Source organism: Scyliorhinus torazame, chromosome 11 (genome assembly GCF_047496885.1).
Source record: "Scyliorhinus torazame isolate Kashiwa2021f chromosome 11, sScyTor2.1, whole genome shotgun sequence".
NCBI lineage: Eukaryota > Metazoa > Chordata > Chondrichthyes > Carcharhiniformes > Scyliorhinidae > Scyliorhinus > Scyliorhinus torazame.
Window position 1 is genome coordinate 134,701,155 of NC_092717.1, and position 26,781 is coordinate 134,727,935.

The 26,781-nt window shown below is 45.5% G+C and overlaps 1 protein-coding gene across 5 annotated transcripts in view; it reads left to right on the plus strand.

Moving 5' to 3' along the window:
* pcmtd1 (protein-L-isoaspartate (D-aspartate) O-methyltransferase domain containing 1) overlaps positions 1-26,781 on the plus strand; it is an 87,801-nt gene that overhangs the window by 46,308 nt on the left and 14,712 nt on the right. For all 5 annotated transcript variants that reach the window (XR_011933397.1, XM_072467788.1, XM_072467789.1 and 2 more), the window contains 2 exons: positions 21,856-21,958; positions 25,966-26,137. Coding sequence is in view for 4 of the 5 variants with exons in the window: in XM_072467788.1 (XP_072323889.1) it covers positions 21,856-21,958; positions 25,966-26,137 (275 nt within the window). In the remaining variant the exon portion in view is untranslated. The remainder of the gene's footprint in view (positions 1-21,855; positions 21,959-25,965; positions 26,138-26,781) is intronic.

Genomic DNA, 26,781 nt, shown 5'->3' on the forward strand with positions numbered 1-26,781 from the left:
CCCACACAAACCTCCTACCGCCTGTCTTCATCAGACTTTATCAGAATAACCACCTGTTTCTTTCCACTCGTGTGTTTATACATCGTGAATGAATCCCAGCAATTACCTCAATTGCCCTTTGGGCAAACCTCTTCCTGCCCAACCAAATCATTTCACAATCTTAAAGACACATTAGGCCACCCCTCACTCAGCCTTTCAGTGAACCCCCCCCCCCCCCCCAGTTTATTAATCTTTCCTGATAATTATAATCTCCCAATCGTTTCAATAGTTATGACCAGGTATAATCTCTCAGTACCCTAAATTTGCATCTAATTAAAGGTTGCCATTAAAACTAGCCCAACCAGTTCTGGCCAACAAACACCGTTCACTATCAAAAATTAGTCTTAACCCTAAAATTCAGGTCAAATCTCCTGCACGTTCTCCCCGTATCTGCGTGAAACGCTCCGAAATTGAGACCGTGTTCGCGCCGTCGTGAACGCCGTTGCATTTCACGACGGCACGAAACTGGTGCGGGCACTACCGATTCTGGCCCCCGTAGAAGGCCAGCACGGTGCTGGAGTGGTTCACGCCGCTTTCGCCTCCCTTCCCGGCGCCAAATGGGCACCGCGCCAACCCCCGCATGTGCAGTTGGGCCGCGCCAACACCCGCGACTGCGCGGGGGACTTCCTCAGCGCACCAGCCCCGACGCAACATGGCGTGGGGGTCCAGGGGCCGGACGCATGATAAAATAGGGCCGGGGCTGAAGAGGCCGGCCCGCCGATTGGTGAGCCCCGATCGTGGGCCAGACTCCATCGGAGCCCCCCCCCTCGGGTGAAGGAGCGCTTTTCCCCGCCCCACAGGCCACACCCCGACCCTATGCGCAGAGTTCATGCTGGGTGCGAGCAGGTGTGAACGGCGCCGGCGGGACTGCCGTTTACGAGTGGCCGCTCGGCCAATCAAGGCCGGAGAATCGGCGGCCCGGCTGCGGACAGCGGCCTGCAACTGGCACCACTCCAAACATGCCGGCCAAATGGTGCCGATTCTCCGCTCCTCGGAGAATCGTCTGCCGGCCCGGCATGGGAGAATCCCACCGCTCGTATTTGCTCAACATTTTTTTTTTGGCAAATTGATGAAGTTCCATTTTTGTGGGATGTTTGGCTTGCCAAGTTGTTCAATAGCTTGCTATGGTTGTGTGGGTGTCCATATTTGCTGAGAAGTGGAAAGTGATATTTCCGTGGTCCTTCTGTAATCATTTGTGTCTTTCGTGTGGGAGGCAGGTGAAAGGAATGTTAATGCAGGAGAGCTCGATGCATATGATTCTTATTCAGCCATATACTTGCCAGACAGCTGAAGTGAAATGAAAATCGCTTATTGTCACAAGTAGGCTTCAAATGAAGTTGCTGTGAAAAGCCCCCAGTCGCCACATTCCGCCGCCTGTTCGGGGAGTCTGGTACGGGAATTGAACCGTGCTGCTGGCCTGCCTTGGTCTACTTAAAATGTCAGCTATTTAGCCCTGTGCTAAACCAGCCCCTGGCTATTTGCTACACCAGCTATTTGATACAAGGATAATTTTCTCTCTGGTTAAAAAGAGGATATTTGCTAATCCACATTGCTGCTCTGCTGTTTTTATGTGATTTGGGAGGCAAGCTACTGTGGCCCATCCAGTCCTTTTATGGGGTTTTGTAACTATTTAGAGCTGCTTGTATTACTGGTATTTTGCTCCGAGGTGAGCATATTTCAGTAGTAGCATTTGCTTTTGTGAAGAATTGCATTATGGTTCTGCCCGGAATATGAGGAGCAGTTTATTGAGTTGTATTGATCTGTTGGTCAGATATTTTGTGTTCTCAGGCCAGCACTGCTGGAGATATTTCGGGGACTGTGTGTCGAAGGATTAACCATACAGAAAGCAAAAAGACTGACTTTTGTTAACTTTGTGTCGTGACTGAAATGAGGTTGAGATGCTTTCTTGGGCATGGAGGCCTCCTGCTTGAGACTGGTGTGTCTTCTGCTTCTTGTGTTTTTTTATAAATCATGTGAGGAGTTAATTTAAAGCACAAATTGACATTCAATCATTGAATCATAGAATTTATAGTGCAGAAGGAGGCCATTCAGCCCATCAGGTCTGCACCGGCCCTTGGAAAGAGCACCCCACTTCAGCCCACACCTCCAACCCATCCCCGAAACCCAATAACTCCACCTAACGTTTTTGGACACTAAGGGCAGTGTATGATGGCCAGGTGGAATCCCGTGTAGACTCCGTACAGACAGTGACCCAAGCCAGGAATCAAAACTGGGACCCTGGAGATGTGAAGCAACAGTGCTAACCACTGTGCTACCGTGCCGGTCCTCAAACTTGAGGTGCAACTTCGACAGTATTGTTACGTGGCATAGTTGCATAGCTCCCCAGCTGCAGAAAAAGCAGGGAGGAATTCTCCGTCCACCGCTGCCGGAATCACAAAATGCAATTGCGGAGAATGAGCTACCAGGTGCCCACCGGAGTGCCATTAACGGGCTCGACCCCGTCTCTGAGGCACTCGCGATGCTCTGCCAGGAGATTTGCCAATGGCGAGATTCACTTGTGGTTTTAAAAACCGGGAAATGTACCGTGGGAGAGAGAGCGGGGTAGGACACGTGGGTTGCCAGTCCTGCTACTGGTTGGCTGCCCCCCCTGGACCGGGGCGTCCTAGCACGGACCGCTATTGCCACAGAGTGCAAGACACTCCTCCAATCCCCACCACAATCAGGCACCACCTGCCGGCGGAGCATCACGTGGCCCACCCAAGGAGGATGCCCACAGTAGACCCTACAGGAGGGTGCCGGACAGGGGCTGTGGAGCGTACCGCTGGAATGGGTAGGACCAGCCACTGGTACCACTGTCGGCAGCCCTGGGGCTCAACTGAGGCTGTACGATCAGGAGCTGCTTGGGGAGGACAGAGGTTATCCGTTGTAGTTGCGACTGATGACACCTACCTGGAGTCCACAGACCGATGCGGAGAACCATGTAGCGAACAGGGGTTTTATCAAGCGGCGTATCAGTGTCCTGAAGATGTGGTTCAGGTGCCTGGACTGCTCTGGAGCGATCCTCCAGTATGGCGGTGAGCCTCTCACATTGTGGTGGCCTGTTGCTTCCTCCACAACATCGCACAGCAGAGGGGTGCCATCCTGGAGGAGGGGGAATGCTCTAATCAACTCTAAGTTCACTAACTAGGGGGCCTGGACGATTCGACCACCCCCTCTCATGACCACCCGTCCTAATCTCCCTCCATGATTCCTACCTGCTGGGTTGGTATTAATAACGGGTCTGGTCCAGGGGATGGAAGACTATGATGAGCTGCTCTGATGAGCTCTGGTGCTCCATAGCGTTTCACAACATCTTCCTGGGTGATCCCTGCCTGCGAGCTGGCCATTCCATCAGGCAGTCCCACTGAACCTTTGGGGTGGCAAAGGTGGGGATGGGGTGTGTGTGTGGGGGGAGGGGGGGGGTTGTGTGTGGGGGAGGGGGGGTGAGGGTGTGTGTGTGTGGGGGGAGGGGGGGTGTGTGGGGGAGGGGGGGTGAGGGTGTGTGGGGGAGGGGGGGTGAGGGTGTGTGGGGGAGGGGGGGTGAGGGTGTGTGTGGGGGGGGGAGGGAGGTGTGTGGGGGGGGGGAGGGAGGTGTGTGGGGGGGGGGAGGGAGGTGTGTGGGGGGGGGGGAGGGAGGTGTGTGGGGGGGGGGGGAGGGAGGTGTGTGGGGGGGGGGGAGGGAGGTGTGTGGGGGGGGGGAGGGAGGTGTGTGGGGGGGGGGAGGGAGGTGTGTGGGGGGGGGAGGGAGGTGTGTGGGGGGGGGAGGGAGGTGTGTGGGGGGGGAGGGAGGTGTGTGGGGGGGGGGGGGAGGGAGGTGTGTGGGGGGGGGGGAGGGAGGTGTGTGGGGGGGGGGGAGGGAGGTGAGTGGGGGCGGGAGGGGGTGTGACAGCAGCATCCATTCAGCGTCCAGGGGCGTGATCGAATAGTGTATCAGATGCTTAGACCACTCTGGAGGCCTGTGACCACCTTCACCATCTGCCCATCTTCTGCCCCCCCACTCACCCAGTGCCCCCTCTGCAGCCAACCTGGCCAAGCCCATCCCACACACACCCTCCTGAAAGAGTACCGAGGCAGGTTGGAACTTCTGTGCACGGGTGTTTATTTTGCAAATAACATGTAAACTATAAAAGTTTGTGCCTGGCCCCTACGCCATCCTATGTACTGCACCCATGCCAACTTAACTGGTGTCTTCCTTTCTGGCCTTACAGTACCTAATATTACATCTAGGTGGATCACCAGGCGGTACGTTAGGGGTGGAGGCGGCCTGCTGGTAGTCCTGCTCTGTGAGATGGGTCCCTTTTGGCAGATGTCCTCTGGAGCCTCCGGGCCTGCATGGGCTCTGGAGTTGCTTGGGTGCCCCAAGTGGCATGGTAACATCCTGTTCTGCCCGTTAGCCATCGGATGCACCAGGGACAGGAGGAGTGGGGGTGCAGTGTCCAATGGGCTGTGGTGTTCTGGCATCTTCCCTGCGAGAGTCACCGGCACGGGCCCCATGACCACTGCATCCTTCGGGATGCCAGTGGCCTTCAGGCTGGAGTGAACCGCTGGGGCCCCCCTGCCTCCAGGCGCTGCCACTCCTGGAGGCCCGCTCTCGTCTTGACCAGGGTCTCCTTGTTCGCAGCCATGGAGTACAGGGACTGGGCCACCTCCCTCCGGCACTGGTGAAGGTCAGCCAGTGCCTGGGCAATGCAGATGACACCCTCAACCATAACCCTCGGCCAAGCTCTGGAGCTCTGCTGCGATGTCCAGGTGGCCCTGGTACATAGCTGTGACAGGGCAGCCCTGCCCTATGCCTTGGGCCACCGCCTGCACAGATTCAGTCCCGGCATCAACAGTTAGTTTCTGAAACAGAGGATCCCTCTCGTCGTATTTCAAGGCTTTTTCCTTTATGTTAAAGTAGAAAAAAATGCATGAGCTTTCTGGGGTAACTAAAAGACCTGTGGGGAGAATGTGGTCAGTATGCATTTTATATTTGTCATTGGTTTGTCCAGCACGTCTTTCAAGTGCTTCCAAGTTTACAGGCTCAAGTTACATGCAGGGAATTGATTTTTATTGTGACAGCACATAACTCCAAGTTGGCTGTTTCATTTCTTTATTATGATCATAACTACTTTCAATGTTTTGCCATTTGCTGTAAAACATTTTGGCATATGCAGAAGTTGTGCAATGCACCATAAATATCCTGGACGGGGTTCTCCAGTTCGCCAGCCCTGTTTTCCTGTGCGCCGTGCCCCACTGGCAGCGGGATTCTCTGTTCCCACAGCCGGTCGTGACCACCTACGGCTTCGGGTAACTCGCAGGCGTGGGTGCACTGACTACAGGATCCTGCCGACTGCGAATTCCACTGCCTATCTTTCTTGCTTGTTTTTTATTGGGACTGAAGACATTGGCTCTGACAAGTTTCAATTCCAAGTTTTCAGAAATAGTGGCCCATAGCTTCTGAGCTTAGTGGTAGCGGGGGTACACCCAACTGGGGAGACACACTCCTCCCTCTCTCCTCCTTCCCCACCCTCCCCAATTTAAGGATGCACAGCAATCAGCTGGGAAGTTCAAACTCACATTGGGCATTTGTTCTGCAATGAGAACATCCAAAACTACGTTAAAATTGCAAACTTCAGATGGTTCCGATTATCTTACAGTAATAAATACCCGGAGAAAGTTAGCTTATACAGCTTACACACTAACCTTCTAAATGTGGCTGGGCCTTTAGCTGTTGTAAAGCAGATATGTTTAGTTCCTTCCCTCTGACTCAGCTGCCCTCTACACAAAGCTTTTGGAACCGCTGCACTGAACCTTTCTCACCAGGACTGAGGTGCAGTTGCATTTCAGAGTAAGTAACTGGGAATGGAGTGACAATCTGACCTTGATTGTCACTCCACGGAAGTTACAGTAGACTAATTGTTGCCCGTTTTAGGATATTTTTCACAAACATAATTGCAGCCACAGAACAGATTGTACTCTCTGATAAATGTCACTCCGTATTTCAACTGTAATTGCACTCCAATTGTAATTTACAAAGCAGTCCTAAAAGGACCAAACAAAGAAAATAGAAATAAAAATCAAAGAATTTGAACGACTGGATGATCACTATGATGTGGCTTTTCCCATTCCGCTTTCTCCCACTCACCACCAGTTCCTTCCCCTCACTACCTTCGGGCTCCCCAAAACCCTCATCATTGGCTATTGTTGTCCAGTAATAGTAATCCTTGTAAATATATGGTGCTGTCTGCATTAAAAATACCTAGTATTCTGCAAGTTGGGTTGAAATGTTTGTACTAAATTCTGCCTACGACTTTTAACATCCAAAAATGTAATAACAGGTTTACTCTTAATGGGAATGCTTGGTGTCTTAAATGCCTGCCACCTAAACTTGGCTGGTGATGCATTTGGCATGGGGGTTAAAGTTCCCACTTGGTACAGAAGCTTACTTGCTCACGATTTATAGGTACATTATGCTCATGTCACCCAAACTTGCAAAACGCTTGCTCTTGAGGTTTTCAATTCTGGAAGGATCCTCGCGCACATCTCTACTAACGAGTTTAAAGGAGCTCCTTCCAGGCAAATCAATGTAGTTTTTTATTTGTTTGGTGGATGTGGCTAGGTCAGCATTTATTGCCCTTCAGAAAGTGGCGGTATGCAGTTGACTTGATCTGCTGCAGTCCATGTGCTGTAGGAACACCTAATAGTGCAGTTAGGAAGGGAGTTCCAGGATTTGACCCATCGCCAGTGAGGGAACGGCAGTGAAGTTCAAGTTAGGATGGTGTATGACTTGGAGGAGAGCTGGTGGTGGTGTTTTCATGCATCTGCTGCTCTGTCCCAGGTGGTAGAGCTCGTGGGTATTTAAGATGCTGTTGAGGGCAGCACGGTGGCACAGTGGTTAGCATTGCTGCCTACAGCTCTGAGGACCTGGGTTCAAATCCCGGCCCTGGGTCACTGTCCATGTGCAATTTGCACATTCTCCCCGTGTCTGCATGGGTTTCACCCCCACGACCCAAAGATGTGCAGGGTAGGTGGATTGGCAATGCAAAATTGCCCCTTGGAAAAAATAATTGGGTACTAATTTTAAAAAGAGATGTTGTTGAAGGAACCTTGGTGAGTTGCTGTTGTGCATCTTGTAGATGGTACACTGCTTCGGTGGTTGAGTGAGTGTGGGAATTTCTGGTCCGTTTCTCATCAATAGTAACACACGGGATGTTAATAGTTGGGGGTGAGGGGGGGGTCAGTGATGATAACTCCTTGTATGTGAAGGTGAGATGGTTAGATTCTCCCTTGTTGATGAAGACCATTGTTTGCACTTGTGTGGCTTGACTGTTATTCACCTAAATATGGTTGCAAATGCTTCAGCCCACTCATTAACACTCCTGTGCTGGGCTCGTGGACAATCCTCCTTCTGTTGATTGTTTAAGTGCCCACCACCATTCATTACTGGATATGATAGGATTGCAGAGTTTTAGACCTGATCTGTGCCAGGATCCCAGGTTCGATTCCCCGCTGGGTCACTGTCTGTGCGGAGTCTGCATGTTCTCCCCGTGTCTGCGTGAGTTTCCTCCGGGTGCTCCGGTTTCCCCTCTCAGTCCAAAGATGTGCAGGTTTGGTGGATTGGCCATGCTAAATTGTCCTTTGTGTCCAAAAAGGTTAGATGGGGTTATTGGGTTATGGGGTAGGGTGGAAGTGAGGGCTTAAGTGGGTCGGTGCAGACTTGATGGGCTGAATGGCCTCCTTCTGCACTGTATGTTCTATGTATGTATCATGTCACCTCTCGTCTTCGCTCCAGTGAGAAAGCCCTAGCTCCCTCAACCTTTCTTCATGACCCCCAGTCCAGGCAGCATCCCGGTAAATCTCAGCACCCTCTCCAAAACATCCACATCCTTCCTAAATGAGGCGACCAGACCTAAACACAATATTCCAAGTGTGGTCTAACCAGGGTTTTATAAAGCTGCAGCAAAACCTTGCGGCTCTTGAACTCAATCCCACTGTTAATGAAAGACAACACACTATAAGCCTTCTTAACAACCCTATCAACCTAGGTGGCAACTTTGAGGGATCTATGTACGTGGACTCCAAGATCCGTCTGTTCCTCCACACTTCCAAGAATCCAGCCTTTAACCCTGTATTCAGCATTCAAATTTGGCCTTCCAAAATGAATAATTTCACATTTATCTAGGTTGACCTCCATCTGCCACTTCTCAGCCCAGCTCTGCATCCTGTCAATGTCCTGTTGTAACCTGCAACAGCCCTCAACACTATCTACAACTCCACCAACGTTCGTGCCATCGGCAAACTTACTCACCCACCTTTCCACTTCCTCATCCAAGTCATTTATAAAAATCACAAAGAGCAGAGGTCCCAGCACAGATCCCTGCAGGACACCACTGGTCACTGACCTCCAGGCGGAATACTTTCCATCCACTACCACTTGCTGTCTTCTTTCGGCCAGCCAATTCTGTATCCAGACAGCCAAATGTCCCTGAATCCCATGCCCCCTGACTTGTGAGCCGACCACGTGGAACATTATCAAATGCCTGAAATCCATATACACCACATCCACTGCCTGTCCTTCATCAATGTGTCTCGTCACATCCTCAAAGAATTCAATGAGGCTTGTGAGGCATGACCTGCCGCTCACAAAACCATGCTGACTATCTTTAATCAAACTATATTTTTCTAAATAATCATAAATCCTTACTCTCAGAATTCTTTCCAATATTTTGCTCACCACAGACATCAGACTGACTGGAATGTAATTCCCAGGGTTTTCCCTATTCCCTTTCTTGAACAGGGGAACAGCATTCGCCTCCCTCCAATCATCCGGTACTACTTCAGTGGAAAGTGGATGCAAAGATCATCACCAACGGCGCAGCAATCTCCTCCCTCGCTTCCTGTAGTAACCTTTGGTATATCCCGTCAGGCCCAGGGGACTTATCTATCCTGATGCTGTTGAAAATTTCCAGCACATCCTCTTTCTTAATATCAACCAGTCGAGCCTATTAACCCGGATCACACTGTTCTCACTAGCAACAAGGTCCCTCTCTCTCTCTAGTGAATACTGAAGCAGAATATTCATTTAGGGCCTCCCCTACCTCCTCAGACTCCAGGCACAAGTTCTCTCCACGATCCCTGATCGGCCCTACTCTCACTCTGTTCATCCTCTTATTTCTCACATAAATGTAGAACGCCTTGGGGTTTTCCCTCATCCTTCCCACCAGGGCTTTTTCATGCCATATAGCTCTCCTAAGCCCATTTGAGTTCCTTCCTGGCTACCTTGTAACCCTCTAGAGCCATGCCAGATCCTTGCTTCCTCAACCTTACAAAAGCTTCCTTTTTCCTCTTGACTAGAAGCTCCACTTCTCTTGTCTTCCAAGGCTCCTTCACCTTACCATTCTTCCTTGTCTCAGTGGGACAATACTATCCAGCACTCGCAGCAAGTGCTCCTTAAACAACTCCCACATTGCTTTTGTGCATTTCTCCGAGAACAACTGCTCCCAATTTATGCTCCTCAGCTCCTGTCTAATAGCAGTATAATTTCCTCTCCCCTAATTAAATACCTTCCCATACTGTCTGTTCCTATCCCTCTCCATGACTATGGTAAAGGTCAAGGAGTTGTGGTCACTGTCACCGAAATGATCTCCCACCGGGACATCTGACACCTGGCCTATCTCCATATTGAGTCAGGAATCCTTCCTTACACACCTGACAAAATCTGCTCCATCCAAACCATTTGCACTAAGGATGTTCCAGTCAATATTGGGGAAGTTAAAGTCACCTATGACAACAACTCTATTACTTCTGCACCTTTCCAAGATCTGCCGTCCAAATCTCTCTGCTACTACTGGGAGTCTATAGAAAACTCCCAATAAAGTGACTGCTCCTTTCTTGTTTCTGACTTCCACCAATACTGACTCAGCAGACAAACCCTCCTCGACTATCTCCTTTTCTGCAGCTGTGATGCACTCCCTAATTAACAGTGCCACTCCCCCTCCTCTTTTACCTCCCTCCCTATTCTTAAAACATGTGAACCCTGGAACATCTAACAACCATTCCTGCCCCTGTGAAATCCATGTCTCCGTAATGGCTGGCGCTTTTCCTGACCTGCCTCCTTGAACTCTTAATTGAACCAGAGTTGATCCACTGGCATGATGGTAATGATAGTGGGGCATGTGCTGCGCCATTAGGTTACATATTGTGGTTGTATGCAATTATTCTGCTGCTGATAGTGCACAGTGCCTCGTAGATGCCCAGTTTTGAGTTATTGGATCTGTTTGAAATCTATCCCATTTAACATGGTAGTAGTGCTACATAGAATGGAGTGTATCCTCTGTGTGAACATGGGACTTCATCTCCACAAGGATTGTACGGTGGTCATTCTTACCAGTACTGTCATGGACAGTTGCATCTGTGACCGGGGGATTGGTGAGGTTTTTCCCCTCTTGTAGCTTCTCTCACCACCTGTCAAAACCCTGTCTTGCAGCTATATCCTTTAGAGTCAGGTCAGTAGAGCTGCTACCAAGCCACTCTTGGTGATGGATATTGAAATTCACCTCCCTTCTATGCCCTTGCCACTCTCCGTTCATCCTCCAAGTGGTGTTCAATATGGAGTACTGTGGGGGGATGGTAGGTGGTAACTGGCAGGACAGGAGGTTTCCTTGCCCATGTTTGACCTGATACCATGAGACTTCATGGGACCCATAGTCAATGTTAAGGACTCGCAGGGTAGCTCCCTCTGGACTGTATACCACTGTGCTGTCAACTTGGTCGGACAGGGATTACCTGGAGTAGTCATGCCTGGGACTTGGCGCGTTATGATTTCGGGAGTATGACTAAGTTGCTTGACTAGTCTGTGGGACAGCTCTCTAAAATTTGGCACATTCTCCAGATGTTAGTAAGGAGGATTTTGCTGGGTCGACGGGGCTCGGTGTGATTTGTTATTTCCAGTGCAGAGGTCAATGCTGGTTGGTCCTTCCATTTCTTTGAGATTTCGTTGCAGTTTTATAAAACTTGAATGGCTTGCGAGGCCATTTCAGAGAGCATTTAAGAGTCAGCCACATTACTGCAGGTCTGGAGTCACGCACAGTGGGATAAACAGCTGGCTTGTGATGCAGAACAAGGCAGCAGTGCGGGTTCAACTCCCGTACCGGCCTCCCCGAACAAGCGCCGGAATGTGGCGACTAGGGGCTTTTCACAGTAACTTCATTGTAGCCTACTTGTGACAGTAAGCGATTATTATTATGTAAGCCAAACCAAATAATACTGTAGATTTCCTTCTTTGAGGACATAAGTGAACCAGATTGGTTTTAACAAAATTAACTATGGTTTTGTGATCTTAGAGTAGCTTTAATTCCAGGTTTATTAATTGAATTTAAATTCCAAAAGCTACGATGGTGGAATTCAAGCCTGTGTCCCCAGAGCATTAGCCTGGGCCTGTGGTTACTAATCCAGTGACATTATCAGTCTGTCACTGCCTTCCCTTACATGGCCATGCCATTGTTAAAATTCCTTGATTTGATATATGAAAACTGACTGTACTCAAAATAGATTGTCCAGCATGAACCTTTTGACATTTGCCAGTTGAAAAAATAATCTAAAGTTATTCCCTGATGTGTAATATCCCAAGGATATTATTCCATGCAGATTGATTATTTCAGCTGATGCATATCGTTGGACGGGTTTTGGCAGAGAATGACCTGTATGGAATTGCTTGCAACAATTTGTGACTGCTTGAGAAACAAGACTTCTGATGATTTAGCTTTCAGTTATCCTGGAAGTTACAAGGGAGCCTTGAAATTATCTGTGGATTTTCAAACATTATTTTGGTGTGTTGTTACTGTTGAGACTTATCCCTAATTACATTAGGGCGATGGTGAGAAATTTGGAATTGCTTCAGTCCATGTGGTGAAGGTGATCCCACAATGGGATCCATGTTGACATAGGACAAGATTCACCTATGACAGACCAGGTAAAGTCAGCAAGGGCTGAGATTTTATTTATGTGTCAGGATCCTCATATTGTATTTTTTTGGTTCCTGGTTCCTGATCCCACATAGCATCATTGCCTGGTTCCAGAGCAATTTTTAAGAAGGTGATCAGATGGTGCCTTTGCTGTCCAATTTAGAATGGTTGGTAAACTCCTGAGGCTGGAGGTCTAGTAGGAGTTATAAAGGAGCACTGAGCCTATAGTTTGCTGCCTGCTGGTAGTCTCCATTAGTCTGCCAAATTTTGGCTTCAGCAAGGAGTCCTGCATGCCAACTTGAAAATTCCAGTCGGTATCGGAAGAGTGGCCATAATAGGTTCTTGGGCTCGTTGAGTAGCCTACGCTGCTGCATGTGGGTGGGTTGCCGCCTACTCTTGAACCCCCCCCCCCCCTAACAAAAGCAGCCTCTTATGAAAATGGTGGGAACATCTTGGCAAATCGGTATGCCGCTCTCTGCCAGATTGCCTGCAAACCCATCTATAATGCTTGTTCGGCTGAATGGGAATTCAGCCCCAGGTGCCCTACTCTATGGGACATTAGTTAACCAGTTGGATTGTCATGATAATCTGAGAATTTCATGGTCACCTTTTATTTTTACAGGTACCAGCTTTATATTACTGGAATTTTAAAGCTAGATTCAAATTCTTAAATTGCCACAGTCCAGGCCTCAGGACTATTAGTCCAGTAACATCACTAATTAGCATATTATCTTTGGCTTCTGCTTGTTTGAGATATTTTAGGTGAATCTTAATTGATGATTTTTCTGGAATTCTCTCTTCTTGGTAAACAGTACAGTATTTGGACTCTGAAGGTCTCTAAGTGGTTTTTGAAAGGAATCTCTTGCAGCAATCTCCTCCATTACAGGAGCTATTACCAAACTTTATCCTATCAGGGTGAAAAATTAGTTATTGTCTGCAGACTCAAGACACATGTGCAATGAAGGCAGTTCACAAAACATCTGGATTTTCTATGCCGATAATACTTGATGTTGGATTGGTGGTAAGGTACCATGGTCACTTTATGCTGATGCTACAGCAATTTTGTTCCCCTTCCGAGGAGATTCATGATCTAGTGACTGCAGAAATACAGCCAAGCACTCCCAAATATTTAAGTGAACCTGAACCCAGAAGATCTGCTTGTTGCCAAATTGGCAGTTATTCAGCCAGATTTGAAAATCTAGAACAAAGAGTTTAAAAACACACTGTGGTTAAATTCCATGTCTCAGCCTAATTTGATGCAGATGTTTAGGACAGTTTGGTCTGGCTTTTTAGCAGAGAGGAAAACAGCCAAGTCGCATTCAAACAAATGCACACCATGTGAATTGTCCAATGATATATGACTGACTGTTACTCTTGAATGTTGTTCATTGAAATCCATGAAGCTTTGCCAACTGTTTTCAAGCGTATTTAATAAACTAAAATTATTCCAGTTGAGTTGAGTCATTCCAGTTTGAACCTTCAGAAAAAAGATAGATTGCTGAATACTGTGGCAAAACTGCAGATAAGGAAGTTAATCACAGAATAATAGCCTGGTACATAAGTTCTTTATTTTTCAATAAGTATCTGATGTGCACAAGGTGTAATTCTGTTATATAAATATATATTCACTTATTAATTCTGGGCAGGCACAGAGTCTGAGTAGCGACAATAGTTAACAGCAAGGTTTTTTGTTTGTTGTTCTTTACTATGGGGAACTACATCTTGCTTATGGGAATTAATCAAAATAAAAAACTTATTTGGAATAAGGTGGAAAAGGTCCCAAAACGTATGTGAACACTGTTTTTATGTCTGAGTATACGATATATGATTTGCAGTTCCAACTATTTTTAAAAATTCTTTCATGGAATGTGGGCTTCACTGGCTAGGCCGTCATTTATTACCCACCCCTAATTACCCTTTAAAGAAGGTGGCGATGAGCTGCTTTTCTCAATCGTGGCAGACCATATGGTGTAGGTTCACTCACTCTGCCGTTAGAAAGGGAGTTCCAGGGTTTTGATCCAGTGATAGTGAAAGAATAGGGATATAATTCCAAGTCAGGATGGTGTGCGAATTGGAGGGGATTGCAGGTGGTGGTGGTGGTGTTCCCATGCATCTGCTGCCTTTAAAGCGCATGGGATTAGGGATAGTGTATTGAAATGGATCGAAAACTGATTGGCAGACATAAACGGGCAACATGGTAGCATTGTGGATAGCACAATTGCTTCACAGCTCCAGGGTCCCAGGTTCGATTCAAGCTTGGGTCACTGTGCGGAGTCTGCATATCCTCTCCGTGTGTGCGTGGGTTCCCTCCGGGTGCTCCGGTTTCCTCCCACAGTCCAAAGATGTGCAGGTTGGGTGGATTGGCCATGATAAATTGCCCTTCGTGTCCAAAATTGCCCTTAGTGTTGGGTGGGGTTACTGGGTTATGGGGATAGGGTCGAGGTGTTGACCTTGGGTAGGGTGCTCTTTCCAAGAGCCGGTGCAGACTCGATGAATAATATCTCCAAATTTGCAAATGACAGGAAGTTAGGTGGGAGGGTGAGATGTGTGAGAGGGATGCAGAGATCCTTCAGTGTGATTTGGACAAGTTGAGTGACAAATGAATGGCAGATGCAGTATCATTTGGAGAAATGTGAGGTTATCCCCTTGGTAACAAAAATGAGAAGGCAAAACTATTATCTGAATGGCCATAAATTGGGAGAGGGGAATGTGCAACGAGACCTGGGTGTCTTCATACACCAGTCACTGAAGGTAAGCATGCCGGTACAGTATGCAGTAAAGAAGGCAAATGGTATGCTGGCCTACATTATGAGAGGATTAGAGTACAGGAACAGGGATGTCTTGCTGCAATTATACAGGGCCTTGGTGAGGCCACACCTGGAATATTGTATGCAGTTTTGGTCTCCTTATCTGAAAGATGTTCTTGCTCTAGAGGGGGTGCAGCGAAGGTTTATCAGATTGATTCCTGGGATGGGACTGACGTTTGAAGAGAGATTAAATTGGTTTGGTTTGTGTTCGCTGGAGTTCAGAAGAATTTTCTCATCTTTTTTAATATAAATTTAGAGTACCCAATTATTTATTTTTCCAATTAAGGGACAATTTAGCGTGGTCAATCCACCTAACCTGCACATTTTTGGGTTGTGGGGGTGAAACCCACGCAGACACAGGGCGAATGTGCAAATTCCACACGGACAGTGACCCAGGGCCGGGATTTGAAACCGGGTCCTCAGCCCTGTCGGCAGCAGTGATAACCACTGCCATGTGCTGCCCGTGGAGTTCAGAAGAATGAGGGGGGATTTCATAGAAACCTATAAAATCTAGCAGGACTAGACCAGGTAGATGCAGGAAGGATTTTCCCGTTGGGGGTGGGGTGACCAGGACTAGGGATCACAGTCTGAAGATATGGGGTAGACCATTTAGAACAGAGATGAGGAGAAATTTCTTGACCCAGAGAGTTGTCGGTCTATGGAATTCATTACCACAGGAAGTAGTTGAGGCCAAAACATTATGTTTTCAAGAATCAGTTGGATATAGCACTTGGGGCGAAAGAGATCAAAGGATATTGGGGGGGAAACGGGATTAGTCTATTGAGTTGGATGATCAATCAGGAGAGTCCCAAGGCAGGACTGATCAGTACTAGTGTTAGCTCTGTATAGAGCTCCAGGCTCTGGTTATCAGCGTACGAAGAAGAAACGTAATTTGGGAACCAAGCAGTATAAAGATGACGTCTTAAGGTACGGCTTGTCAAGTGTGCCACTGCAAATAAGGATGCAAAGCCCATGTGTGTTATATGCAGGGAAGTACTGGCAAATAAGAGAAGTTTCCAATTTTGAAAGAGAAGTAGTGGGTCAAAAATTTCTTTTGAGCTTGAGACCGAGAGTCAGCTATTAACTTACAGCTGATTCCAAAACAAAAGACTAAGCTATAGTACCTGACTTGTGACAGCGCATTAAAAACACGCCAAAAGCCCATGAGGCTGACCGCATTCTGGAATAGCATCTCCCAGGAGTATCCAGTGCTGAGTCAAACAAGCATTTTGTTGCTATTGCCCTTCATGATGACTTACATGTGCGAGGTTGGATTTTCCATTCTCACAAAGATGAAGATGGCACAGAAGAACTGGCTGAAGTCTGCACATGATATGTACATTGCCCTTTCCTCTTGTGAACCTGATTGTAGTGAGATCATGAGGACCGGTGTAATGACTTACGCCAGGCCTTTGAGATTGACTAATTAGAATACGAGTTCCCTCATTAGTGGCCCAATCAGGGAACCCCTTTCTGTGTATATGTCAGATCTTCTGCACTCCCGGTGTAGACAGCAGACTGAATGGTTATGGTTGTTCTGCTGTTGGGTTTGTAAATAAAAGGAATTCTGGTGACGGGACGTCTGCCTCCGTGGACGTATTACAACCAAGCAGGCTCCCCCTTCACATTAAAGGTGAATGTGGCGTGGGTCGCAAAGGTTGGCCGGTTGGCAAAAATGGGTCATGGGAAAAAAAGTTTGAATAACACCGATGTAGGGAGTTAATGTTTAATGGTGGATGTGGTGTCAATCAAGCAGACCACTTGTCCTGAATTGTTGAGTAAAGGAATTTTTGCTGTGTTTTATCTGCAGCTATATCTGCAGATTTCACTGTGATGATGTTCACAGAGCTTTAAAGTGCTGTGACAACAAAACTGAGTATCTTTAAAAGTCTAGCCTGTTGTCTGTTTCCTAAAGCTGAACGATCTACGGTATGCTAATAATTGAATAGTGGATAAATGGTGGCTGGAGGGCATTTTACATTGGTACCTTCTTTCAGGAAAGAACACTAGTGAGGTTTCCTGGCATCTCTAGATCAAGTTCCATTTGCAAGGCAGGTACCTGGAATAATACTGAAATATTTACTGTGCATTACTGGTTAAGGTTGATTTGTTGTACATAATAATATCATGGCTGTCTGTCTGGCAGTGGGTGTTTTGGATTTTCTATAGGGACCTTGGCATCTTTACTCTGCACCTGTTGGATGGTGAATTATCTATCTATTGGATCTTTCCACTTTAACAAAGAACAGTACACCACAGGAACTGGCCCTTCGGCCCTCCAAGCCTGCGCCGACCAAGGTACCTGACTGATCTAAAACCATATGCACTTACGGAGTCATATCCTTCCATTCACACCCTATTCATATATTTATCTATATGCCCCTCCAATGCTGCTATCGTACGTGCTCCCACTGCCCCCCCAGGCAGCATGTTCCATATATTTACCATCCTCTAAAAAATAAAATAAAAATTGCCTCGCACATTTATTCTAAACTTTTCCCCACACACTTTAAACCTTTGTCCCCTAGTACTTAACTCTCCTACCCTCGGAAAGAGCATCTGTCCATGCACTCTGTCCATGCCACTTATAATCTTGTAGACCTCTTATCAGGTTGCCTCTCAATCTCCGTCATTCCAGTGAGAACAGACTGAGTTTATCTTGCCTCTACTCATAGCTTATGCCCTCCATAAAGGCAACATCTTAGTAAACTGCTTCTGTACCCTCTCCAAAGTATCCACATCCTTCTGGTAGTGTGGCGACCAGAATTGTACACAATATTCCAATATTTGATATGCATTCTCCAATTGGTAAAGGACTACAGGACCCAACAACCAGGTTATGAGGTTTCTGGCTACTTAATGCGTTAAGTGTTGAGCTTGAAATCAAAATAAATTAGCACTACAGTTGTATTGAATGGAATTGGATGTGACAAGTGCCCATTCCTGACATGACAATTATTTGTGTACTAAAATCACATGATTTTCAGGAAGCCAATCAAGCTAAATTTAACTTTGTGTTGTGTGGAAGATTTACATATTCAAAAAGAAGAAAGGCCTAACCTCTTGTTGAGCAGTGCTTTTTGTCTACTTCTGTTTTCCTGATGCGATTTTGAAATAGTATCGATTTTTGTCCCTGTTCTTATTTTTGCTGATTACCAAATAATTGCAATGCTATATTGTGACCGCTAATCTCCAATGATTCCACATTAAGAATGTTATCCTAGTTTATGGATGAAATTAAATTTTACTACACAATGGAACTACATTTGGTAATTTTAATCTGTTACCTCACTACCATTAGGGCTTTTCTGATTTGAGTGCTTAGCTTGTTGTAAGAATCTCGGTTCCGTTAGGCTACTTTGATATTGACCTAAATTTGTTGCTCCCAGCAATTTAATAAACCCGACTGTGTGCCCTAAGAATCTTGGTCAAATTAAGATTGATTTTGTGTGAAAACACTGATCTACTTAGATTCGATACTGATGTCATTTTGGTAATATATTGCTATCATTATTTGCGAACTATAATGATATTGAAGTGGTTTAGGTCAAATGTTCCCAAACTATAGAATCCGTAGAAGGAGTCCATTTGGTCCATCAAGTCTGCACCAACACTCGAGAAAGATCACACCACCTAGGCCCATTCCTCTGCCCTATCCCCGTAACCCCGCACATTGATCATAGCCAATCCACCTGCACATATTTGGACTGTGGGAGGAAACTGGAGCACCCAGAGGAAACCCACGCAGGCACGGGGAGAATCTGCAAACTCCACACAATCAACCAAGGCCAAAATCGAATTTGGGTCCCTGGTGCTGTGAGGCAGCAGTGCTAACTACTGTGCCGCCTTGATAGATAGTGGTAGTGCGATCCTGTGACAAATATTGAGTTTATTGGTTCACGTTATTATTCTAGAGGTAGAATAGGAAGTTTTAGGAAGATTAAGGTTTTAACTGTAGAAAATGGGATAAGTGTAACTAAAGTAGCTTGAAGTAAAAGGCCGGGACCATATTAACATACGGGCTTAACAGCTAGAAAATTAAGTGTCATAAAACAGCAGGGCTTTAGTTAGCCGGAAAATTGGAGACGTGGCATTTTCAGTGCTTAAAATTAAGTGCAGTCCAGAGAGATGTTTTGCTTTGGGAGTTGAATCTGAATTAATTTAAAAGCGTTCAGTGAACTGTCAAAGCCTATGTAGTCATGGAGATGGGTGGAGCACAAGAAGGTTTTCTGGTTTCAATCTATCAGTGTGTTTGCTGGGAGTCTGCAGCAGGGGAAGAGGCTCCATGCCAAAATTGTGCAGCTGTTAGCAGGCTCCAGGCAGTTAGGTTTCTGAAAAGCCCTTGGAGCCGTCCGGCGCATTTGATGATTGCAGTTTGGATGTCATGTGGTTTGCAACTATCAGAGCTGGTCGGTACAGTCTGTGCTCAGGAGAAGTCTTTGGGCACTGAGAACGTTACAGAAGATTGCTGTGCTGACGACAGTTGGGACTCTGAGAAGCCCTGGAAGCCATTTATAGCTCAGTGCAACCAGGAGACTGGAGTTCGGAGAAACCCGGGGCAGTGCCAGCTTAGTGAAGCTAGCGGTTTGTGAAAGTTGGGAGCATGCTGGTGATTAAAGATGAAAGGGTAAGTTTAAGAATCTCATGGACCACAGTCTCGGGAGAAGGAATTGAACCATCGTGAGGTAGCAGTTGCTGGGGCAGTCCGAGTCAGAACAGCTTTTGAGGGAATTCAGAGGTGAGATCTTCAAAAATGAAAGAGTTGAAATCCCTCCAGAGGGGAAGAGGTTTTACTGAGATTTTGTAACTCCCAGTGGTCACTGACATCTGGATACAGTGCGAGAAATCGGTGGGATCTATCTTGATTCCACCTAATATGCAATGTGATGTGGTCGATCACCGTTTGCCTGTTAATTCATAGCTACCTCATGTTAATTCTGAATATAGAGTATAAGACCGATATTGTACATTGTTTAACTTTGCTGAATTTGTACAGTAAATCTTCAAAACCGTGAAATCTTGTGAATTTAGAAGGTTATGGGGTGATCTGATCTAAGTATTCGATATATTAATAGGGAAAGACAGGGTAGATAAAGATAAACTATTTCCTCTGGTTGGAGATTCTAAAACTATAGGGAGCATACTCTTAAAAATTAGGGCTAGACCATTCAGGAGCGATGTTCGGAAGCACTTCTTCACTCAAAAGGTGTTAAAGGTTTGGAAGGCAAACAGCTGTTGAAGCTAGAACAGTTGTTAATTTTAAATCTGAGATAGATAGATTTTTGTTCAGCAAAGATATTCAGGGATATGGGCCAAAGGCAGGTAATACATTATAGAAAGAAGTCTTGCAACACCAGGTTAAAGTCCATCAGATTTGTTTCGAATCGCTAGCTTTCCGAGCGCACTTCTTTCCTCGGGTGAGGAAGGAGCTGCGCTCCGAAAGCTAGTGATTCAGAACAAACCTATTGGACTTTAACTTGGTAATGTAAGACTTCTTACTGTGCCTGCCCTGGTCCAACACCGGCATCTCCACATCATAGATTATAGAAACAGATCATTGAATCCCTACAGTGCAGAAGGCCATTTGGCCCATCGGGTCTGCATCGACCCTCCAAAATATGGAGTTAGGCCACAAATTAGGTATGATTCATTAAATGGCTGACCAGGCTCGGCGGGCTGCACAGGTGGTACACTTGTACATATTTGGGACTCGTGCTATGTTTCAGTGATCTATTTGTAATACCAGATTCTTTTATTTTTCTATTCCATTTAGGTTTTTGTTTTCCAAGCAATATGTGACCTTACTTATTTTACCAAAATTGAATATGTTACACTCGCGTTGAAATTCATTTGCCAATTACATGTCTACTCTGCATGTTGTCTTGTAATTGATGCAATTCTCTTCTGTATTAGACATCCTCTGAAAAAAAATTGTCCTGTGCAAAATTAGAAATAGTCTTTGACTGAAATCTCAATCATTAATAACAGCGAGGTATGTCAATACACTACAAATCTGAAGATATTGTGTTGAAACTGTCTGGTGCTCTAGTTAGAGCTCATCTGGGTAAAATGCCCATTTTTGATCCCAGCGATGCAAATTAGATATTCAAACCCTGGAGGTCTGATGGGAAAATCAGACTGGTCCCTAACATAATAAATTGATTGATGAATGATAAATACTTGAATTCTTCAGTTATGAAAGTAAGCAATTGAAGTATATATGATTTACAAAAAATAAATTACTTCAAGCTAAAATGTGATGGTCACGGTTCAAGCTGGTGAAAGGCAAATTTAGGATTAATATCAATGTTCTTGCTGAATTTAAAAAAGAAAATTTGGAGTACCCAATCTTATTTTTTCCAATTGAGGGGCAATTTAACATGGCCAATCCACCTACCCTGCACATCTTTGGTTTGTGGGGGTGAGTCCCACGCAGACACTGAGAATGTGCAAACTCCACATGGACAGTGACCCAGGGCCGGGATCGAATCTGGGTCCTCGGCGCCGTGAGACAGCAGTGCTAACCATTGCACCACCTTGTTGAATTTTCAACACCAGGAATAGATTTTAGGGCAGGCCACCTTAACGTCATTAATTAATTAATATTCTTATTGTCTGGTCATTGTGGATTTGTACACAGCCGCACATTTGTTTCTAATATATTTTGATGGTGTTAATTGGGGTAGAGATTTGGCTAGAACACTGGAAGAATTTCCAACTCATTTTAAAAGCTTTCCCAGGATCTTTTAAGTCCATCTGAGCACACCGATTGAACCGCAATTTACTGTCCAGCGCATTAATGCAGTTCTCACTCAGTATTACACTGGAATGTCAATCTAGATTATTTGTTCAAGCTTTACAATTGAATTCACAATCTCTGACTCTGAACGTACTAGCACTGAGTCGAGGTGATTTATAAAAAAATTTTTTTTTAAATTTAGAATTATGGGTTAATAGATTAACTGGCTTTGCTCACCCAGATCTGTATTGTGTTGCGAAAAGAGATTGTTTCAATTCAATAAGGTTTGTAATCTTCAGATCTTTAAATATCCTTTGCTTTCTAGGTCCTTTTGGGTTGAACCATGGAATTGAGATTCACGCTGATGTTGTAGATTACGCCACAGAAAAGTTGGAAAATTTTATAAAGAACAGTGATAGTTTTGATAAGTAAGTATGATGTGATTTGAGCTTGTATCCTCCATCCTTTGTTTCGCCCTAGCTTTATTAAAATTTGATTTATTTTTCTTTCTCCAAGATTTGGATGCATGTCTATTCTGTGGATCTATTTTCATTGGATCATCTGTGTGTTTAGTTTGCATGTTTTGTAAGTGCAATCTTTGCGTGAAAGGATGGCAATCCTGCGAGTGGTAATCCTGAGATATTGTCTTGGTCTACCAAATGTAGCTACGACAATATAATTTTTAAAGCGAGGAGAAATTTCTTAAGGATGAGCAAAAACAACAACATGCATTTATAATGCACCATTATTTTACTGAAATATCCAAAGGTGCTTCACTGAGATATATTATAAGAGAAAATATGATACCAAGCTACATTAGGAGACATTGGGACAGATGGCGAAAAGCTTAATCAACAAAGTAGTTTTAAGAAGTAAATTTAATGGAGGAAGGTGAGGTATCGAGATCAAGATAGTGAGGGACAGAATTCCAGAGCTCGTGTCTTAGACATCTGCAGGCATGGCCATCGGTGGTGGAGCAGTTAAAATTCAGGATGAGCAGGAGGCCAAGATTCAGAGCTAAGATATCTCCGGTTTGAAGGGCTGGAAGGGGATTACAGAGATGGGGGAGGAGCCAGACCATGGAATGATTTGAAAGCCAAGGTTAGCATTTTAAAATGGAGCTGCTGTTTGGCCTACACTGGCTCTCGGTTAATGAGAAGAGTTATTGGGCAACCGGCATTGGGTACAAGTTCGGACATGAGCAGCAGAGCTTTGAACGATGTGACGTTGAACAAGGATTCGTCAGGTATGCGTTCAAAAGCATTGAGGGTTTCAGCAGAAGAATTGCTTAGTCAGAGGTGGACAAGGGTAACATTGTGAAGGTGGAAATAGGTGACAGCAGGCTAATGGTTGAAAGCTCATTTTGGCCAATTATGTCATTTGAGGTTGCGAGCAATCTTGTTTGGCCTCGGGACACCTTCTCAGAAAAAGGGATCGAATTGCTAGTGAAGGAGGGTAGTTTGTGTCAGGGACCAAAGATATTGGGTGGGAATCGGCAGGGCGGGCAACTCCGGCGCGAAGGAGTGGCGTGAACCACTCCGGCGTCGGGCTGCCACGAAGGTGTGGAATCCTCCGCACCTTCAGGGGCTAGGCCGGCGCTGGAGTGGTTTGAGCCACGCCGGCCGGTGGGGGAAGGGGCTTGGCGACACGCCAACTGGCACAGAAGGGCCTCCGCCTGCTGGCGTGAGTTGGCGCATGCGCTGGGGGGTTCATCTCCGCATCAGCATTCGTGGAGGACCAGAGCAGCCGCGCGGAGGAATAGAGTGCCCCACGGCACAGGCCCGCCCGTGGATCAGTGGGTCTTGATCGCGGGCCAGGCTACCATGGGGGCACCTCCCGGGGCCAGATCCCCCCGAGGCCGCCCGCGCAGCCAGGTCCCGCCGGCAAATACCTGGTGTAATATATGCCAGCGGGACTGGCCGAAAAACGGGCGGGCAGGAGAATTGCCGGGGGGGGGGGGGCCGCTGCCAGCGGCCGCCGGCCAGCGCAGCGCGATTCCCGCCCCCGCCAAAATCCTGGCGCTGGAGAATTCTGCAGCCGGCGGGGGCAGGATTCACGCCGCACCCTGCTGATTCTCCGACCCGGGGGGAGTCGGAGAATCCCGCCCAATAGCTTCAATGTTGCCAATAGCTAATTGGAGGACATTTTTGTTCGTGCAGAACCAGGTGTCGGTCAGATAAGCGGCCAATACAGAGACAGTGGAGGGTTCAAAAGAGGTGGTAGTGAGTGTCATCAGCCATCACGCGGAAACAATATTCTGTTTTTGGATGATAGCACCAAGGGGCAGCATGTAGATGAGAAGTAGGAGAGGCCAAGTACAAAAAGAATTGGAATTGAAAGTTAGTACCTGCAATGGGGATCATGAAAGTGTATTAGTGATGTGGAAAAAGAATATTACCTAAAGTTGTTGAGGGAGGAGATTTGCCATCCTTACCTGGTCTCGTCTACAGGTGACCCCAGATTCACAGCAATGTGGTTTACTTTTAACGGCCATTCATTTGAAGGGCAATTAGGAATGATAAGAAATGCTGGCATTGGCAGCAATATCCCACAAAAGAAATTACGAAAAAACCTCTGCTCAGGACTCTCATAATTCTTAGCTTCTCTGGAGTCTTGTACCTTGCATCTAAGAACTTCCTTTCTCTTTACCTCTCTCCTTCTCGCGTGTGTGCACGATCCCTTGCTATTGTTTATCTCCCAACCAACTTGGTCATATGCTAAATTACTGGAATCTGGTTGCTTTTTACAAGAAATCATCTTGTAGAAGAACCTAGTTTTTAAAGGGATCAGCACCCAACATAGAATATAGCTTCTTTCCCCAAAAGGACAGGGACCATCGTACAAGTATTGTTTTTTGAGGAGAAGGGTATTGACACAGATTTCAAGGAATGTGACACAAAATTTAAGAGAGGAACATTAACATATGTGAGCAGTCATGGAAGCCAAATGCTACTGTGCAATTTTTCTGCTTGCTATGCCACAATTCCATAAAATAATTACGAAGAATTTTCATTGGAGATTTCCTTTTTTAAATTGCAGATCCAGCAATTCATTCTGTGTACGTTTCTGGGGAACAAAAAACCTTCCTCAAGCCATTTATTTGTAAAATATATTCTGAGGTCCTGGGTTCAAAATTAGGAAGGGTCTGGACTGAATAGATGGGGGATAGCTATTCCCATCTGTGAAAGCCTCACGTACTAGTGGGCATAGATTTAAAGTAACTGGTGGTATGAGAAAAACCTTTTTGTTTCATGCAGTGGGTGGTTAAGGTCTGGAATACACTGCCTTCAAGAGGCAGGTTCAATCTAAGGATTCAAAAGGACATTAAACTTATCTGAAAAGAAATAGTGTGCAGTATTGTAATATGTTACTCCATAGAGACTTGTGGCCGCACCTCGCCCCATGCTTGCAACAGGGTGACCAACTTTTTTTTTTACAGGAACATCCCTTAATTTAGATTATAGTTATTGTTCTGTGATTCTATTTGTCCCATAATGTTTGGACAGTCACATTCATGTTGGCCATAAGGTGGTGCTGGATTGGAGCCCCCAGAGAAGGGAGGGCAGCGTGTGGAGCCATCGTGGGCCAGGACACATGATTCAGTATTATGTCACTGGGAAATATGGAGAACTTGAGTAAAATCAAGATATGTAAATTAAAATAATTTTTTTTACAAATCATTTAAAGCACAGATGTTCATTGTAATAATTTATTAATTTGAATATTTTAATAGTTGGAGAAGCACTTTGGAAAGTTGTTGGTGATTTTCCCATCAACCCCACTCTCCTGGAAACCAGCCTCCTGCTTTCATGGCCACCAAAATCAAAGTATTTGTTACTTTATTTTAGAAGAATTGGCCACCCTGACTTGGAGTGGTGCCCCTTGAACCTGTATATAACCAACCAATTGTCTCTGTCCAATAGATCCATGATCCCCTGTGGACGGTAGCTAATTATCTATGACGTTGGGTCTTACAATACGCCAATTTATTTTTCAATTTTGTACTATCAGTATAATGCAAGGCACGTTATCATCTTCTTCCCTCTTTTCCGGAGACTTTTACATTTATAGGGTTGCATGAATAGCAGCAGCACTGCTGTGCAATCTACTCATACCCAATCTTCATGTGTGAGCCAAGATGGTTCACACCTTGTTTAACTGTGAACTGTGTCCCAAAAAAGCACAATCCTGTTTCATTATTTTAATTGTTATTTGCAGAATGCGTTAAAAGTTACTGTTGACTATATTTTGCTTTTTAAAAAAAGTTAGCATTGCAATCTTGCACATCAAATTATTGATGTTGTTCTGCCATATTTGGACATGAAGTTACCTGTAAAATGGGAGGGTTTTGTACAGAAGTCTAGTGGCAAGTTTATATCAATTTACCAAAAGCATAGTAACTCTTGCATAATTTTGTTAAAATTTTAAATAATAGGTTTGAATTCTGTGAGCCAGCGTTTGTGGTTGGGAACTGCTTGGATGTTTTGTCGGACAGTCTTCAGTATGACCGTGTTTATTGCGGAGCAGGAGTTCAAAAGGATCATGAGAATTACATGAAAATCTTTCTGAAAGTTGGTGGAATTCTTGTTATGCCTATGGAAGATCAGGTACCGTTGCCCTTTAAAGCAATATTCAACAATTTATCCATTCATTTTATTGGCTCTCATTCATTCAGTCTCTAATATAAATTAATACTCATAAAATCAGCCAAGGTCTATTGCCTGCGAGACCCAAGTTCATATCCAGCCCAAATTAATGGATTGAAAATTACCTTTGGAAGGAATGAATGTAAAATGACTTTTAACGACCATAATCTAATTTCTACTGAGCATGGCAGAATTGAGAAGTGTTGTTTTTTCCACCACTAAAATTTCTCGCCTTGCATTCAAACATATTTTGCAAATTGTACCATTGAGCTGATTCTTTCTTATCTTTTGCATCATCTCAAATGCACTCTGCAATATTACCTAGATGCAAAATGCTTCTGTATTTCCCCCCCTGTTGTCATTAGCATCTTGATGCTGTTATCTACCTTGAAAATGTCTTGGGATTAGAAACTCATCTCTGGCAGTGCTGCAAAATGAGCAGCCTTGAACCAGCTGCCCATTTTCCACAGCATCTGATTTTCAATTTCATCGATTATTGATACTGCTAGTTTTTAATTTTGGATGTCACTTACTCAATATCTCTGTCCATAGTTATTCAAGGTGACCTGTTGTATTCAGACACAAATCTGAATAATGCATGATGA